This window comes from Charadrius vociferus, unplaced genomic scaffold (assembly GCF_000708025.1).
Source record: "Charadrius vociferus isolate BGI_N301 unplaced genomic scaffold, ASM70802v2 scaffold90, whole genome shotgun sequence".
Classification (NCBI taxonomy): Eukaryota; Metazoa; Chordata; class Aves; order Charadriiformes; family Charadriidae; genus Charadrius; species Charadrius vociferus.
In genome coordinates, this window is record NW_009647222.1 from 2008914 (window position 1) to 2025946 (window position 17033).

General features: G+C 43.5%; 1 protein-coding gene across 1 annotated transcript in view; it reads right to left on the reverse strand.

Moving 5' to 3' along the window:
• Positions 1–7520: 7520 nt before the first annotated feature.
• MICAL3 (microtubule associated monooxygenase, calponin and LIM domain containing 3) overlaps positions 7521–17033 on the reverse strand; it is a 106688-nt gene continuing 97175 nt past the window's right edge. Inside the window, 4 exon segments of the mRNA XM_009879637.1 lie at positions 7521–8278; positions 8363–8436; positions 9426–9525; positions 11867–11932. Of these exon segments, the coding sequence (XP_009877939.1) occupies positions 8094–8278; positions 8363–8436; positions 9426–9525; positions 11867–11932 (425 nt within the window). The 3' untranslated portion in view covers positions 7521–8093.

A 17033-nucleotide genomic window follows, 5' to 3' on the forward strand; every position in this document is an offset into this window, starting at 1 on the left:
CAGCCCGCCCGGCGCTTCCTCAGAGGAAGCCGTGGAGGGGGGGAGTGAAACTGACCCCAAACCGCCGCCGGTGCCGGGAGGATCTCCCCCAGCGGAGCTTCCTCTCCCGCCGGCGCAGGCTCCTCCGGAGATACATCAGCAGTCCCGGGTTCTGTGGCCCCCGCTGCTGGCAAGATTGTTCTGGAACTCGGATGGGTTCTGACCTCAGGCTTGGTCTCAATCTCCCCGTGCGCCATTTATAACCACTTATGCACCTGCACAATAAATGTAACTTTTCATTGAATAGGGTTTTGTGGTTTCAATATAGTTCTACTGAAACGAATTTTTATTTAATACAGCCTTACAGTTTTAACATAGTTTTGGTTAAAGCAATGTTTATTTTGTATTTGATACACGTTTCCTGTCACGCTCGCTCTTCTTCCTGACATGCCGAGTCACGGTGGCACTTTCAGCTTTTGTTTCGCTACCCAGAGCGTGCAAAGGGTGGTTAATCAGGAAGGGGCTGATCATAGAGCGCTTTTTAAAGGTCCCGGGAATCAGCAAAATGAAGACCAAACCTCTTCTGATTCAGGTTTGAGACATGTGTTGGCCAACCCATTGTGTGGCTCCATGCTGGGAATTATGTAGGTGGAAAAAAGGGACACATAATTATCTGCTGACTTCTCTAAGTTCCAAGGAACTGAAAAGAAGCTTCTGTTTTCTCAGACTGTTCAATTTGGTATGGAAAGTCAGTACTGCTAGCCCCAAGTAGGCAAAATGCATAGTCTTTCTTTCTACTGCCCAAAGCGAATACATATCTTTTGAGAAATCTGCATGGCTTTTATCATTTCTGATATCTGAGTAATATAGATTATTTTGTAGAAAATTTTAATAATAAAAAAAAGAGATGTGATCTTATCTTTTGCTTACAGGAAACCACGTGATTTCTGTGTCTGAGACATTCAGAAAAGCACCACATACTCAGTAAGTTTGACAATACTTGCTTGTCCACTCCCTTGCTCTCTACAGGCATTTACGCTGTTGCAACAATGCCAAGGGAAAATGGTACTCTTTCCAGAGCTTGGTTTGGACAGGTGTGGTGTTGTGGGTTTTTTTTCCTTCCCTTCTCTGGAGTCCTGTGCAAGAGTATGAAGGCTAAGGAAGAAGGCAACTCTTCATCGCTTCCCTCGAGTAATATCAATAAAACGAAGCAGGAGGCCCCCTCCCTGCCTCTGGCAGGATGACACGATGAGCAGCCGTGTGCCAGCACCGTTGCTTTCACCCATTACCGCCTGTAGGATCCTTTTTGCCGGTAACAGTTCCGTTGCTACCGATGCGCCGATGCTTAGGATTTCAAGGAGGAACATGCACTCAGGCCCCGCTTGAATTCTTAAAAGGGAATCTCCTCCAAGAATGCTTTTCCTGGAGAGGTGTGCGTGGCCAGGTAGCATCCTTACAGGATTAGGTTTGCATTCTCCTATGTGGAGAACTTAAATATGCAATTGCTAATGTAGGCAGCTGTCACAGCGCTCGTGGTGAGGACTTTTCAAAACCCGTTAAAACACTAGGGAAGCCGGAATGCCAGGTTTTTCACGCTTCTATGCCAAAGGGAACAACTTAGGACATTTCATGCCCTCGAAGCTGCCTCACCCGCCCTATGTTGTTTCACATTTGTTATGTGGTTTACATGTTCTTTACGTTGTTTCACACCACGTGCAGAAAGGGCCAGAAGCTCCTGAAGGCTACTTTCATTATTGCTGGAAACTGAAAGCAGCAGCTGCCACCACGCTGGGCTCCTGAGGTGGGATTTCTTCGAGGGCCTTTTTCTGGTGTTCTTAGGCACACGTGGCTAATCTGTGCAGGAAGAGAGACCCTGTTTATCTGAGAGGACCCTCCATCTAGGGCTGGCGTAGCTCTTCGCCAAAGCAAGCCATACAGGAAGGTCTCTTTAGCACCTGGTGGTTCCATCTGTAGTTTAGACAGCAGAACCTCTGGTCCCTAATTGAGATCAGGGGCTAATAAGTTTGCCGTGTAAATGAAAAGCTGTGATGAAGTGCCACAAGGCTGGTCTCCTAAGCGATGGTTGGGAGCTGATCTGTGTCCCAGAGCCCAGTGGTCACTTTCCACATATTAATTTCTCTTTTAGCATCAAGGGAGAAATCCTTGCAGACCGGCCTTTTGACACCAGAGAGATCCCTCCTGGATAATCGCAGCTTTCTCCCACTACTATTTGAAAGCAAGAAATCAAAAGGACAGGAAGAATTGTAGGGTTTGTAATGTCCCCAAAGAACTGCCGACCTGCACAAATGGAGTGAGCTGTGTCACTCCTGCCACCTCCAGCACAGCTGGCCATCCCTGGCCTCCCTGCACTGCTCAAGAGGAAATCCCGAGGTGCCCTCATCACACCACCACCACCCCCCACCCCCCCAGGTTGCCATAACAGGTCTGCTTTAATCCATCCACCTTAGAAACACCAGAGTTTATCCTTTGTTTTGAAAATTGTTGATTCATTGTTTGGGATTTCGCCAGCTGGGATTTCCCCCAACATCCCATGTGGTTTCTGCCTGTTGAAAAAAAGGCACAAAGTCGTATGATTTCCCTCACAGCAGGTTCTGCTGACTGGATGTCATTCCTCTGGGCTCCAAGCTCCTGACATTTACTGGACCCAGTAGCCACCACTTAGGCTGAATGTCTGCCCTTTTCAAAGAGGAGATACCCAGACAAGATGGCTTTTCCAACACATGAGCTGGTGAGGTTGAACTTCTGAATCCTTCCAGTGTGTTCAAGGGGCACAGCTCTGGAGCTGCACGTCACTTAGCCAACCTTCCTGCCGGGACCGGCACAGCGCAGATGAGACACAGGCTTGGAGTGGTGGAGGCTTAAAACAACACAATTGGTCAGCACAGAGGCGCTGATGTCATTCACTCCTTAGTTTACTCAATGCTGCTGTACCAGCATCAGATGTTCACGCTACTGCTGCAGGCTAAGGAAGTGAGCTGCACCTGCAGAAATGAAATCCTAGTTCCCGCAATTCAATTTATACCACCTTCACCTCTTCTTGGCTATTTCCTGTAACTTCTCTTCACAAAGAATCTGAAGAAGCAATGTGAAATACAGAGATAGGAGGACGGTGTATTAGGGCTGTATTGAGACTGATTTGTTTGTATTTCAGATAATTCAGATGGGCTCAGAGTGTTCCAGCAAAAGACAAATTGAAGAAAAGGCCCTTTAACAACACCTAGGCTCTTTATCTCATCTCAGCATCATCTGCCTTCAGCTCCTGGCTTCCTCTGATCATCAATGGGGGAGTGAACGCAAGGGAAACAGACAGTAACTCCACCAACAAAAAGAAAAAATAATTAATGACTTTATTTTTTTTTTTTAGTTCAGTTGGCCATCTGAGGTGCTAAAATCTCAACACCAACAAAGCAAGTGTGCATAAAAACAAACGATAAAACACAACCAAACAGAAGAAAACAGAGTTTTTTGTTTTTTTACAGGTAGGGTATATGCTTTTCTGTTAACACGCCATACATGCCAACCGTAAAAGCCTTGAACAATCTGAATATCAGAGTTCACTTTCATACAAAAGGGAAGATGCCAAAGCAGATCCCTTCACCTGGATTAGACTTCACACACACACGCATGCACGCACAGATACAGAGTATTTAATTTACTGCCACGCTATCAGAGCATGGCATCCTCCCCTTCGTGTCTGCTTTCAGTGACACCCTCCTCCGCCCAGCTACCCTGCCTATAGCAGTACTCTGAGCAGTCCAAAAGCAGCAACTTTTGGAAAGCTTCTAATCTCTGTTATTTTGCAATGGTCGAGAGCCAGCAATCTCCTTCTCCGTGAACTATATACAGGCTGGTTTTTAGTATGCTTTAGAGTTCTCTTTATTGCAGACAGTGACGACTGAAATTCCCATAAAGCCATGTTGTGGCCTTTCAGTTTGTACACGGGAGATTTTATAATGCAACACCTTTCTCATCCACTGGTGTCTGGTGTAAACACTTAATTGAAAACTCATTTTAAAAGAATGTTAACCAAACAAGGTGTAGCTGTGAACATTTTAGGAACAGCTGCTATGAAAATGGAACTGCCGGCTGCTCTAGATCATGCAGTCTAGACCACTTATAATACTTTATAATGTTCAGGATTAGGATGTATAAAAATATTAAAAACCACCAGAGTGCACACAAATGTGGTGACTAGCTCTATGCAAGCACCGTGTTCTAAGAGAGGCCTAGGCATTGCACAAAACTCAGATTCTTGACCGTGGGGGTAACCCAAGGATCCACTGGTGTCTTTACATACAAACAAATATTTACATAAAATGCAGAGACGGATAGAGAGAAGGACAGACTCTTAAAACTTGCGGTTTGCTCTAAAATATGTTCAGCAATAGAGTTTGTAACATGCCCTAGCGAGACCATGGGGTACTGGTTAACTGAAAGAAGGAAATATGTCTGGAAGTTGGAGCTGAAATGTCTCCTCACCTCCCCACGCATAGTTCTTTGAAGCTCAGGATTTTACAGCCATTTGTGAGCTTTAAGGAAAACACGGTTAAAAGGAACAGAACAGTTAAAAAAAAAAAATTGTACTATGAAAACAGCAGATTGGTTGTTTTGGCAGTCCTCGCTCCCCCCATCCCCATTTGCCTCCCGGCTGTTTCCAGGAGGTGGTATCCCCCTCCCTTCCCCGTAGGGGACTGACGTGTTACCCCTCCTCAGTGTGCCCATTTCCAAACGAACACAGGTTAGGTTCCAAGCTCGGTTCTCCTACCTACTGCAGGGAGGAAGCGGCCAGTCCCTGGTATGGACCGTGTGGCACCGGGACGGATGCCCTTGTGTGCCCCCTTCTCAGAAGCTGAGGGCCTTTTTGTTCCCCTGGCATACGAAATGGACACACGTCACTGAATGCACAAGGCTGCGTCATGTGCTGCTGCTGCCCACCTGGGCAGCACAAAGAGCTAGAACATCCTACTTGGATTCTGATACAAATAAGGGATCTTGTGGTCACAAGAGCCTACTTCAGTTTTAAAAATACAAAATTTGAATTAAAAATATTCAGATAGTAAAAAAACCCAGTATCTGATATGCAAGTCGTATTCTTAAAGTGCAACTGAACAGCAAATGCAAGTTGTGCCTTTTTCAACCCTTTTGATATAAAAAGGCCTTTTAACATTCCCTTTCGTGTATTTTTAATTAATTTGTGTGTGCGATGTTAGCTCTTCATTTTCATTCTCACTGCTGGAGGACTTCAGCATAACCTACAGAGGTCAGTTTTAGAATATATGGTTTTCCCCTGCAATAGGGCATTACACCCTCAAGTGATATCACTCTTCAGCACTGCAAAGATCTGGCCAGCGTCCCCCAGCATGAAAGGGAAAAGTAGTAAACTGGTATTTCTTCTTCAGGATTTCTTTCTGTTCTACAGCTCATATTCAATGATCCTTTGTTAAAAGTTAGATGTGGTCCATGTAACTACTGCACTATAAAACAGACTGAGGCCAATTCTCTGTGCAAGAGAGTTTACAATAAGCTACATATCTAGCTTCCCTCTTTCTTCCCTCCTCCTCTCCAGCTTCCGCTGGCTCCTCACATGCAGACTATGTAAACTACTGTTGCCAATTTGACATGTGCCTCTGGTGCCTGCACTGCAAAATGGGGGGGGATTTCTGTTTGTTGGACATCCTGTTGGTAAGCCCACACTCCGTGACGCTGGTAGAGCAGGCACCACTTGCTAACATGCACAATTACTAAGAAGCACTGCAGCTGCCCCTCCGCTTGGTTTCAGGAGCACCTGGATTTAACTTGTAATGCCTTGGCAGAAAACATGAAGGTGGGATAAAGGGGGAACACTTGAGGCGGAAAAAACATGTTTCCACAGTTGACAACCAGCACCGCTCAGAGTCTGTGGGGACAGTCCTACCCATTCTTCCTCAGCTTGAGGTATACTCCGGAGTCAGAGGTGAATTCAAATTGTAGACCCTGGCTTACAGAAGACCTCTTTGAAGGAGATGGAAAGCCAACAGCAAGAAACCATGCTAACTTCTGTCCTGGGACAAAAGATTAAAGGATGTTCAGCCCTGCTTGGGTACCTTGCACCAGCAGTGTAAGTGCGAGCTGAAAAAGCCAGTACGCTGTATGAATATGCTTGGCAATGGGACACTTTCTCAAGGACATCAGGGAGCAGACTTAGTACTGCTTTAACAAGAAAAGAACATATCATTCCAAGGGGGGAAAACCTCTTAACACATCACATTAAGGACGGGATGCATACCCAATGCACATGCTATTTCAGCTCTGCAGGACAAGTCAAGGACGTAGTGTGCTCAGGGAATCTGTCAAGCAGTGAATGGTGCTGAATTGCTCAGTGCGTGTCCTGCTCATTGCTTAACGGATGATTACAATGAGTACTCTCCTGGCTGAAAAGCAGCAACTTCACCAGCTGAGCCAAAAGGAGCTTCCTCCAACAGATGCAGCAGGAAACGTGCTATTTGTTTTTTCATGGAAGTCCCTCTAGCTGTACCTTGGGAGTGTGAGGGTCCCCTCTTTCAGTGAGAGAGAGACATAGGGGATATTTCTACCTCACAGTTTTGGCTTTCCTGTTACAAAAATGTAAAATTTAAATAAATTATAGGTTTATTAGTCCAACAGATGGAATCTGGGATGCAGAAGAAGAGTATGCTAAGAACACAAAGAGATTCTTACAACTCCACGAGTCCGTGGGATTTTGTCCTAAAGGGAAACTTCTAGGGCAGGATGCATCCGTGAGTCCATAAAGGCTGCCCTTGCTATGAAGCAGGGACCAATCCGCAGTAGTGTCTTTCTCTAACAGAGTTAAAACACTCCCTCCACAATCAAATATGTGTAACAATCAAATTATTAATAAGAACACTAATAAATAGCCACAGGTAACAACGTCCAGTAATTTAGAAGTGGAAGTTGTAGGATGCAGCAGGCACACACACCCATCACTCGTCCATTTTTTTCCTAAAAGATACAAAAATGAATCTTCTTTCAAGTATTAAAAAAATAAGTTAATTGACATAAAAGGGTCAAAGTGACTGAGGGCCCAGGCAGGTCTTAAGCTTCGTTTCCAATGTGCAAAAACAAAATACAGAGGAAAAAAATAAAAACACTGAAAAGTCTTAATGGTGGTTCGGTCACTTAAGGGCTTCTCCCTTTTAGGGGCCTAACAGCCAGGGAATGCCGCCTGGTAACACCCCTGCCCCAGCACACACTTACCACTGTCCCACAGTCAGTATTTTCCAGTGTCAAAACAGTCACAACAAAAACAGAACAAAGAAGCCCACCAGGCTCTGAGCTGTGGCCATGAAGACTAAGGCCAGCAGTAGCTGTCTCTCCAGTGTGTAGCAAAGCAGAAGGGCATCTTCACTCTTTCTTCTTCTCCCCTCTTTTCCCCACAAGAAGATTTAGGAGGCTATGATAGGGAGAGAGTTCTGTGATGCCCACATCTCTCTAAAAATCAGGAGGCAGAGAGTTCCATCATACATACTTATAGCATCTTCTCTGTCTTGTATTTCTTCATATCCATGCATAATGATCAACTGCAGGTTTCTTTGGTGGGGAGGAAGACTAAAGCAAAGGTGTTGCCCTGGGCTCCTGGAGCTCTCTTGGACAGCTGACTCCACCATACAAGCTGCTACAGGCTGCTGTGGTTTTCCAGAGAGGGTTGCCACTTCCCTCCCTTTTGTTAGAAATGCTGTAGTAAAAATGGGAAAGGAATGGACTTCCATGAATCCAGTTTAGTTAGGGATACTTCTTCCCTTAACCTCCTTCCCCACACATGGATTATTCCTCTCCCTCCTACCACACACACAAAAATACAGCCCATTGTATAGGACCTCAAGGAGACTCCACAGTCTCAATTCATTATCTTCAACTTGGCTTGCAGACATGTAAAACTTAAGCTTCTGGAACCAACACACTTATCAAAAGGCTTCTGAGTGCTTCACACCAAATCCCTGCATGCTGTCGGACCCTTCGGAGGTTTCCCCTTCAACATCTTCCTATCCACATAATTCTGGCGAATTCAGGGTAGGCCAACTGGACAACACAGACCAGCAGAGGTAAATGTGCTAAGCTCAGGACCAGTTCAAGCTAAAACCTTTGGAAAGCATGACTGCCTCCAGGTCCTTGTCTTCTTCTTTTTCTCGAAGCCGTTGCTCCTCAAGGAGAGCCACGAGAGAATCTCTCTGCTCCACTACCTCTAGCATCTCGTTCAGGATCCTCTTCTCCTCTGAGAGCTCCTCATCTGTCTTCAGATGATCTACAGAGATATCAAAAACCATCAGCATACACAGGGCTAGAAATAAGCACATACAGTTTATGAAATGTTCCCTTTTCATCTCACCTTCTACTGCCATCCTCTCCCGGAGTTCCTGCTGTAATCGACTCTGCCTGTCTTCCAGTTCTAGCTCCCGAGCACTGAAAGGGAAACATCAGGAATCCAAGTTCTGGGTATACTAAAATACTTCATACATTGCTTCATATCCATTCTCAATTTCTGCTCCCCTTCTAGATATCTGCTGTGCATTTTACCAATCTGTTTTGGAACAATTCTTAAAACACCTAAGATATATAACTGTATTTTAAAAATATTTAAATGTATTTTCAGCATCTCAGGTTCTTTACCTTCAACTAAGAAGTGCAATACTGAAAGCTGAGCAGATTAAATCTAAAATGGTGTGAAGGAACAAACAAATCTGCAATCACTGCAAAATTATGTTTTACCTCTATGTAGTTCCTGCCACTTCCCGCTATAAAGACAATGTCACTTATCAACTAAGGACATGTCAGGCCATTGCCTTTTCAGATTCCAGTGCAGACACCACCTTAGGCCTTTTCTGACACGGGACTAAGACGATCAGCTTCCACACTGCCTGGGTCAGCTAACATACTTGGAAACGAATTGTGGTGAATTTGCAGCACAGGGACCAAGAAAGCTCCCAATTTCATTAACAGCAAAAAAAGCCTTACCATCTGAGCCCAAATGAGAGGTATTGGGATCCCACTACAGGCAGAGAGCCACATGGCAAAGATGACCGACTGAATTAAACACTTTTGGCTGCACTTGAAAGTGGACTCTACCAAAAACCAGGAGTCACGCATTATTTCTGCATAGTTTGAAAACACTTGTGTGAAACAAGACATGTTTTATCCAAGAACAGCTTGGGAAGGGCTCAGAGCTTTAAACATGCATCTGTACTTCTGCATGTCCACGAACAGTTGGAACTTTCATTCCTTATTGCTATTTCTACCAGTCTTATGAAACGTAGTTGGATTCATATCTCAGCCAAGAATTAGCCTAGGAGACTGCTGACCTCCTGGCATTATAGGGAAGACAGTACTGATAGACCTTCCAATACTATTTGTGTAACACAATCCCCCTTTTGAAGCTTTGCACATTCACTCACAATATCATCAGCTCGGACTCGTAGCGAACCAAGGCATTCTTCTCCTGCACCAGCTTGAACCACTCCTGCATCAGCTTGGGATCATCCTTCTTACCCATGCCTGCCAAAAAAGAAACCTGATAAGTTTTCAGGTAACGCCCTGCAATCCTTACAAGCCCAAACTGCAAAAAACAACAATGGGGCAAAATGTGCAAAGAAAGCCGAGCAAGATGCTGCCAGAGCACTCCCAAGCCGGGTCCATTCAGTTTGCCTAGAGCACACAGAAGAGCGGAAGTCACCTCCAAAAGGATTCTCTTCTCTTTGGAGCATTAATTTTTATTTTTTTTTCCCTTCTGATTTTCTTGCAATTGCTTGTTTCTTCCTCACTCTTAATGCAGAAAGCCCAGATTTCTGTAAGTATTTCACTTTTCTTTCATTAGAAGAGCTTTATACAACCTCATGCCAGTTACTTAAATGTATACTTATCAGAAACGGACTCAATTGCCACTCCATGTGTTTTACCTTTATTTTCTTCAACTGCATGTCCTCAATCTTTTCTTTTACTGGCCATAAGTAACATCTTGTCTTTTCTTTTTTTCAATAACTAAATATATCCTTTCTGACTGCTCCTCCTAGCCACATGTATCTACCTATCTTGAAGATCCCCTCTGCACAGTGAACACAGAAACTACTTCTACTGTATTGCACATCAGTGCTGGAAAGAAGAAGAATCCCCACACACGTTTGATAATATCAAAGCAGAATAAAGATACGTGGGCCTTGGCCGCCTCATACGGAACTCTCAGTTGGTATTTCATTTATTCTAAAACCAACTCCTAAACTTACTCAGTAGTCTACTGATGAATCTCATATCTGCGAGCAGTTGTGTGGAATAAATTGCAGAATGCTGTTCCCAAAGCCTTCTATTGATATTTATCGAATGCAAGAGCTCACCAGGGAAGCGCCTCCTAGCGATCTCCTGGTCTGCACCACTGATTCCACACGAAACTACCTGCAGATGAATGCTGTGGCTTATATCAGACACCATCAAGGACACTAGCGATGCACCTGCCTGCATGGAAGCGGAGGCAGGAGCAAGGCCTCAAATCAAGCTCAACAGTATTTTTGGGTTGCTGCATCCTATCAGCTTGCACTGCATGTAACCTAGGCATCCTAAAATAACTAACATCCCTGTCTATGTTTGTTATTATGGACACATACTATTTACATCAAGAGCAAAAACTCTCAAATGGTCATTTTGATGCTAAAACCAAGCTTACTATTCAAACTCGGGAAACATTTCACAAATACCACGTTAATGGCTAGTCAGTTCACACCTGTGCCCTTCCTCCATCCTTAGGATCTCAGAGAAGTGCTGCACTGAAGCTAAACAAAGAAGAGCCTACAACTCCTATTAAACTGCAGCTTAGGCTGAGAATACCTGCCTTTGAAAAATCGTAATAGCAGACCCTTGGGGAACACCAGACTGTTGTACCACCCTAAGAGCCTCCGGCTCTGCAGACTTTATACAAGTGTGTTGCTCAGTTCCAAGCATTCCTTTCTGAGCATCTCTGCACAATATGCCCGTGTGGCGACAGGAGAGGGAGACTGTACATGCAGATGTCCAGTGCTGTGGCGCCATGAAAGCACTGGGAAGTCTCCCCATCCCTTCCGATGCCAGGATGTATAGAAAACAAATGCCTAAGAAAAAGCCAAAAACACGAGGCTACTGACCTATGAAATACATAAGTTTAAACAGCCAGTGAGCAGAGGAAAAATGGGAGGATTGGAAAGGGAGCACTGACAACTGATATGAGGGAGCACCATGGAAAGCAGAGTAAGTGGTTAGCAAAATTACACCATGAACACACATAAACAATCCCTTCCCCCATGCCTTGGCAATGGAAATGCTATGGCAAACTCCATTTGGGACAGTTAAAGACTGCACTCGGCAAGACAGATGAGGGAAAACTGGTCTAGCTTAAGGTTTGTTGGTTTTTAAAGTTCAAGGATGTTTTTGCAAACCAGTCCTTATAAAGACACAGTATTCCTTTAATCCATATATACTAATTCAAAGGCCATTTAAGGTAGGAGATTTTCTTCCCTTACCCCATCTTCCAAACATTTTTCAGGAGGGATAGAGAAATTGAAGCCACTAAATGAAAACAGAAACTTTTGAGTGTGACGTTACTGCTCCCACTGCTGCTGCCCAATGTCCCTCCCAGTCACTACACCTTCCCTAGCACAGCTGGGACTAGCAAAAGGGATACTGTACCTTTAATAACTTGCCACAGGCTCAGAGAAGCTGGTTACCAGGTTGCTACTGAGAAGGTTGGTTTGGGGACACAGCAAGAAAGGGGCTGGGGATGGGGCTGGGGGCCTTGTGTTCACTAGCTGACTAGTGCTGCTACGACAACCCAGCTGTGGTCAAGGAGAACAGGGAGCGTGTGAGGTTACGTTACCTTCATGGGCACAGCAAGGGCAGAAGGAGAGAGGTCTACGACGTGGTGTCCCGGCATTGGGCTCAACTTCAATAGGACCAAACGAGGAAGAGGAAGAGGCAGGAGAGGAAGAGGAAGTTGGAAGTGGAACGGAAGAGGAGGAAAAGGGGTGAAATAAAAGACAAGCAAAGGACAAAAAGCATAAGAGTGAGAAAGAAAGGAAACACAAGAAGAAAAGAAAAGAAAAAATACAAGAAATGGAGAAGCAGAAACAAGGGATACAGTCTACAGATGAATAATGTCCCTAATAAGCACAGATAACAGGTAAGAGGTAGACTGAGGTACTGGTAAACTCCTACTGAGCTGTACAAATACCAGGCAGGAGGTTATTGTTACTGTACTTTTTCCTAACATACATTTTTCAATAACATGGTCTTTAACCACAAGGTTTGTGAACAAGATGTCAGGATGAGCAGAGATGAGTATTTAACTCCTGCTGATAAATGTCAGATTCCAAGGAGGGTCACAAAAAGTCTCGCCTGCATGCATCAGACACCAGCTGTAAGCAGCAGCCACCCTACCTTAAAGCTTTATCAGGACCATGCTCTTATCACCATGGCAGCATCCACTGATGGTAAAAGTGTCCTTTTTAATGGAAAATAATTTCTTCAGACAGGGAACATCACAGGGGGAATCTGATTAACGTGGAAACAGCCCGCCAGGATCTGCTGTGTCAAGTATGGCGAGTACACATGTACTCAACTGGACTTAGAGGGCAAAAGGCTTTTACATGGATAAAAAAAAAAGTGATTCACATCAGGGTCTGTGGGGGCAATGACCAACTGAGGGCTTTGCAGAGTTAAAACGTTAAATTTGAAGCTCTCCCTTGACATTCTCATTTCACAAAGCATTTTAAAGTTTACAAGTCCTGTTAGTATCAGTGCTGAACCTTTTTCATCTTTTCTGTCACCCACTGAAGGACAAACATCTCTCATCTCTAAAATGGTTCAGCTGTTTTAACACTGAGAATTTGCTTTTCAGCTGTACTTAATGTTGCAGAGATCAACAGTGGGAAATAACCAGCATCACTAATAGTTACAGGAGAATATATGCACCAGGAAGGTGATGAGCCCGAAACATCAGAGCTAGCAGAATGGAACACTCACTGCTCTCAATGCACAACTGCATGTATAAAGTGGAGGCATTTCTGTGTTGGGAAAAGGCAGGAACTCCACAACAATAATACGGTAAGAATAATGCTTATTTTGGATTAGTCAGCAGAGCTTGATATATATGGTTCAGAGACAGCTTCACAGAACTAGACTACCGGCAAACTGGGAAGGCTTTAGAAGGGACCATCACAGAACTAGACCAGCACACGAAGGACACACTGGAGTGAGAAGGAGAGCACATCAGCTTCAAATCCTGTGACTGAGCAGTGCGGCTTTCTCAGACAGGAAGAAACCTCTGTACTGGGAGCAGGAAGGGGCAACATTAGGAGAGGTGCCACAGTTGGCCATGTGACAGGTACAAATAAAGCATTATACCAACATTAGTTGACAGTACCAGAACCTGAATTCTAATTGCTCAGAATTTTCCAACTTCTACATTTAAAATGAAAAAATACTAGGGCTTTTTTTCTATAATTGCCATTTCACAGTTTAGGTTACAAAAGCAAAAACAAACAAGAAAACCCCTGAACTGCAAAGGCACACAAAGCAGAGCATTTAGTGCATGACACCTATTATGATTTTTATTTCACATCCCATCTTATTCAGCGTGCATTCTTCTATAAATGCTTTAATATTCTAACTTGGTCTTGGGGGGATCAGGAGATGGACATTTAACTATATGGAAGAATCCCCTTCAATTTTTCAGGGTTTGAGTCTGATTCGATAAGTCTGAATTCCATTCAGAATTTTGTGTGTGTGTGTGTATGGGGTGTTGATAACTCAAACACAGCTATATTTATACGTTTCAAACCACCGACGTATAGACTTGGTGAGGAATTCCCAATTTGCTATATTTGATCTGAAAATAAATACCCGGTACATGAAAATGCCATTCAGCTCCTTGAGAAACCACAAAAACCTAAACTTTTGTCATCAGTGAGCAAATGGTCTGATACTAGAAGACACCACCTTTGGTCTCCAGTAAAAAGCCACAGGACTTACATAGCAGAAGGCTGTAATACAGAACCCACTCCCTACAATTGTGTCTTCTTCCTTTGCTCCTAGTTGTGCTATTTTTTTAACAGAAATATTATCCTCCTACTCTTGCCTAAGGAAAACATGTCCTTGAATCAAATTACAAAGTCCATGGTATCTATAGTAGTCCTGCTACTGGAAATGTTAACATTGCTTTTCAGTAAGATAATGAACATAACCTGTACTATTGAGATCCTTTCCAATTACTCCAGATGTAAATTATAGTTGCATCAGTGAATACAGGTTATATGATCATTACAATTGCTTTGGAAACAACTCCTGTCCAGCCCAGGATGATTAGCAAGGCTTTAAAAAGTGTTCCTTATGTACTGGAGGTCCTAAACAGTGAAGACAGAGTAAAGTGCAACCTGAAAACTTACCTTTTACAGTTCTCTAAAGCTGTGAAAACCACACCAATTATTATGCTTTAAAATAAATACCATGCAGTAGAATTTTAAATATATTTTTAAAAACTTCCCCAGTGATAGTCATGAAAACTGCCTTCCCACGCTTACTAGTAAAGAGTATTGATACATGTGGTACAGATCCTACAAGCAGATTGAAATAGGAACTTTCTAATTTTAAGAGGAAAACTATTTTATTATATTTCCTGAAATGGAGAAAGATTTTTCACTGACAGTACCAAATCTTTAAGTGTCACACATTTCACTATTCCTTCAGATGAACTCTTTCAAGAAAAGGCCTCTTAACTGTTTCAGAAACTGAGAACTGGGGGGGGGAGGGGAAAGATCATTTGATAAGTGTGAAAAGCATTCCCTCAGACAATGTATTATCAGATCATTCATGTTCCCTTCAAGGTTAACTTTAAAAAAGTCCCCACCAATTTCACAGCAAGAGCTCTCACTGTGTGAAGACAATCCTGGGAAAAGGATGAACTCATCCAGTACTATTAAAAGGAGAACTATATAATACCCTGGTTCACAATATGGCGTTAAAAACTGCCTCATCTACATTGCCCTTACCACTTGTCTGATTACATAATGAAAATCCTTATATGTCTTATTTCTCTCAAAGCCATCACCAATCCTACAGTTTTAGAGAATAGTGATGTCTCTTCTCTATATTGTTTACAGAAGAGACATCACCACCTCATGGGCTCATTAAATTAAAAATATGATCATCACTGCAAGACAATTTTCCTGGCGATGGAGTCAGGGCCAGATGGGAAAAACTCTTTTGATAAGCAAATTTTTTAAAAAAACAAAACAAAACAACCCACAAACCCTGTTCTGTTTAAGTCTCCTCCAGGTCCTCATCTACAGCATGTAAAGAGTGCTGCTGGCAGCAGCAATACAAGCTACCCGCTGCCTCGCTGAAGCAGTTTGCTCAGAGGGAGCTGAGGGGTTAAGAGAAGAACCATTTCTATGACCATTCCCTTCTTAGGTTCCCTCTGTGCTGTCAGTAAGAGTCTGAGGTGTGACTATAGCTTCTGGACAAAAAATTATCACTTTTTTTTTTTCCCCAGAGAGGCAAAAAGGCCAACCGACTGTGTTAATCACAAGTTGGTTTTTTTCAATGCCACAAGCCAACTTTTCTGAATGTGTGTAAAGCCTTCAAAGCAGAGGTCAGCAGCCCAAGCTGATGTCAAGCAGAGGCATTCAGAAGGGTATATGGGGTGGTCGGTACAGAGCCAGGAGCTGCAGCTCGTTGAGGAACGGAGCGTGCCCCAGCTCCTGAGCACACTGACCATCCTGGAAAGATACGTGCTTTGCCTTGCAGATTAGCCACATTCCATCAATGAAGTGTTTGGCATTATCTTGCCTCTGTGAAAAAAAGCCTTTCCCAGAGCCCTCTGGGAAATCTTTCATGCAGCCATGGCAAGAAAGACCTTGTTTGGCATAGTACTCTTGAGAGATTGCAGACTTTGCTACACTGATGGAAACCAAGAGCCAGGCCAAGAATAAATACCATAGTTCCAAAGCTTCTTCAAAACAAGGAGCAGAAATTGTATAACCACCATGAAATTACACTTTCCTTTTCACTGTATGTTGTTCCTTGTTACACAAGCTACACAGGACTGTTGTCTTCTTTTCTACTTTTCGTTTACATGTTGTTTAAATAACACTTCTTCATAATCTGAAGCACAGTAGTAAAAATGATCGACCAGGACGGAGAAAGCACAGCAGAAAGTTTGGGGTGGCAGACACCATTATCCCCAAGCTACAGCTCACATTGATCCCCTTCACTGTTTGCCCACGTCCTGTGGCATGAGAGCTGTGATGACTTCTGAGAAGTGGTGAGCCACTACAAATCAAAATGACTTGAACAGATACACCACAGACCAAACAGGATCACATCCTCTGCAAGCTTTCCATCTAAAGACTTTGATTCCTATATTGCTGACTAACCAGGGCAATTTGGAAATCAGCAACACCGGGCAGGAAATCCAGCTCTGAGGCTAATCTCAGTTCTCCTGAACCATTACGCTGGCACCTAACCTCACAAGCTAAGAGCACTTAGAAATTCTTATTCTCCTAACAAATTCCATCACTCATTTAGCAGGCAGACTAAGAGTTCTAATTTTAACTCAGTGCTTAAAATAAGGATCAGTCCAAAAGAGATCAGTAAGACAAACCGTGCACTGATCACAGGAAACATCCTCTTTCCCACCTTTTAAAAGTCAGTTACGGTCAGAAACCCAAGTACTGAAAAATAAAGCATTCCAACCTTACTATTTGGTGAAGTTGTTCAACAGCAGCGCTGCAAAAGAGCAAGAATACAGAAAGCCACCTCTTGGAGAATAGCATCCACACAACTGCAGCTGTTATATAAAGTTGACGGCAAGGATTCTGACAATGATCCCATAAGCACATCACTCATTGTGTCTGACTTAAGAGTTTACTAAAACTGTGTCAAAACCAATATTCTCTAAAGTACCATCAGTAGAAGAAACCTGGGGAAAACTCACAGACCACTGAATTCTCATGCAAAGTGAACCACACCTTTATTTATTCAGCAGG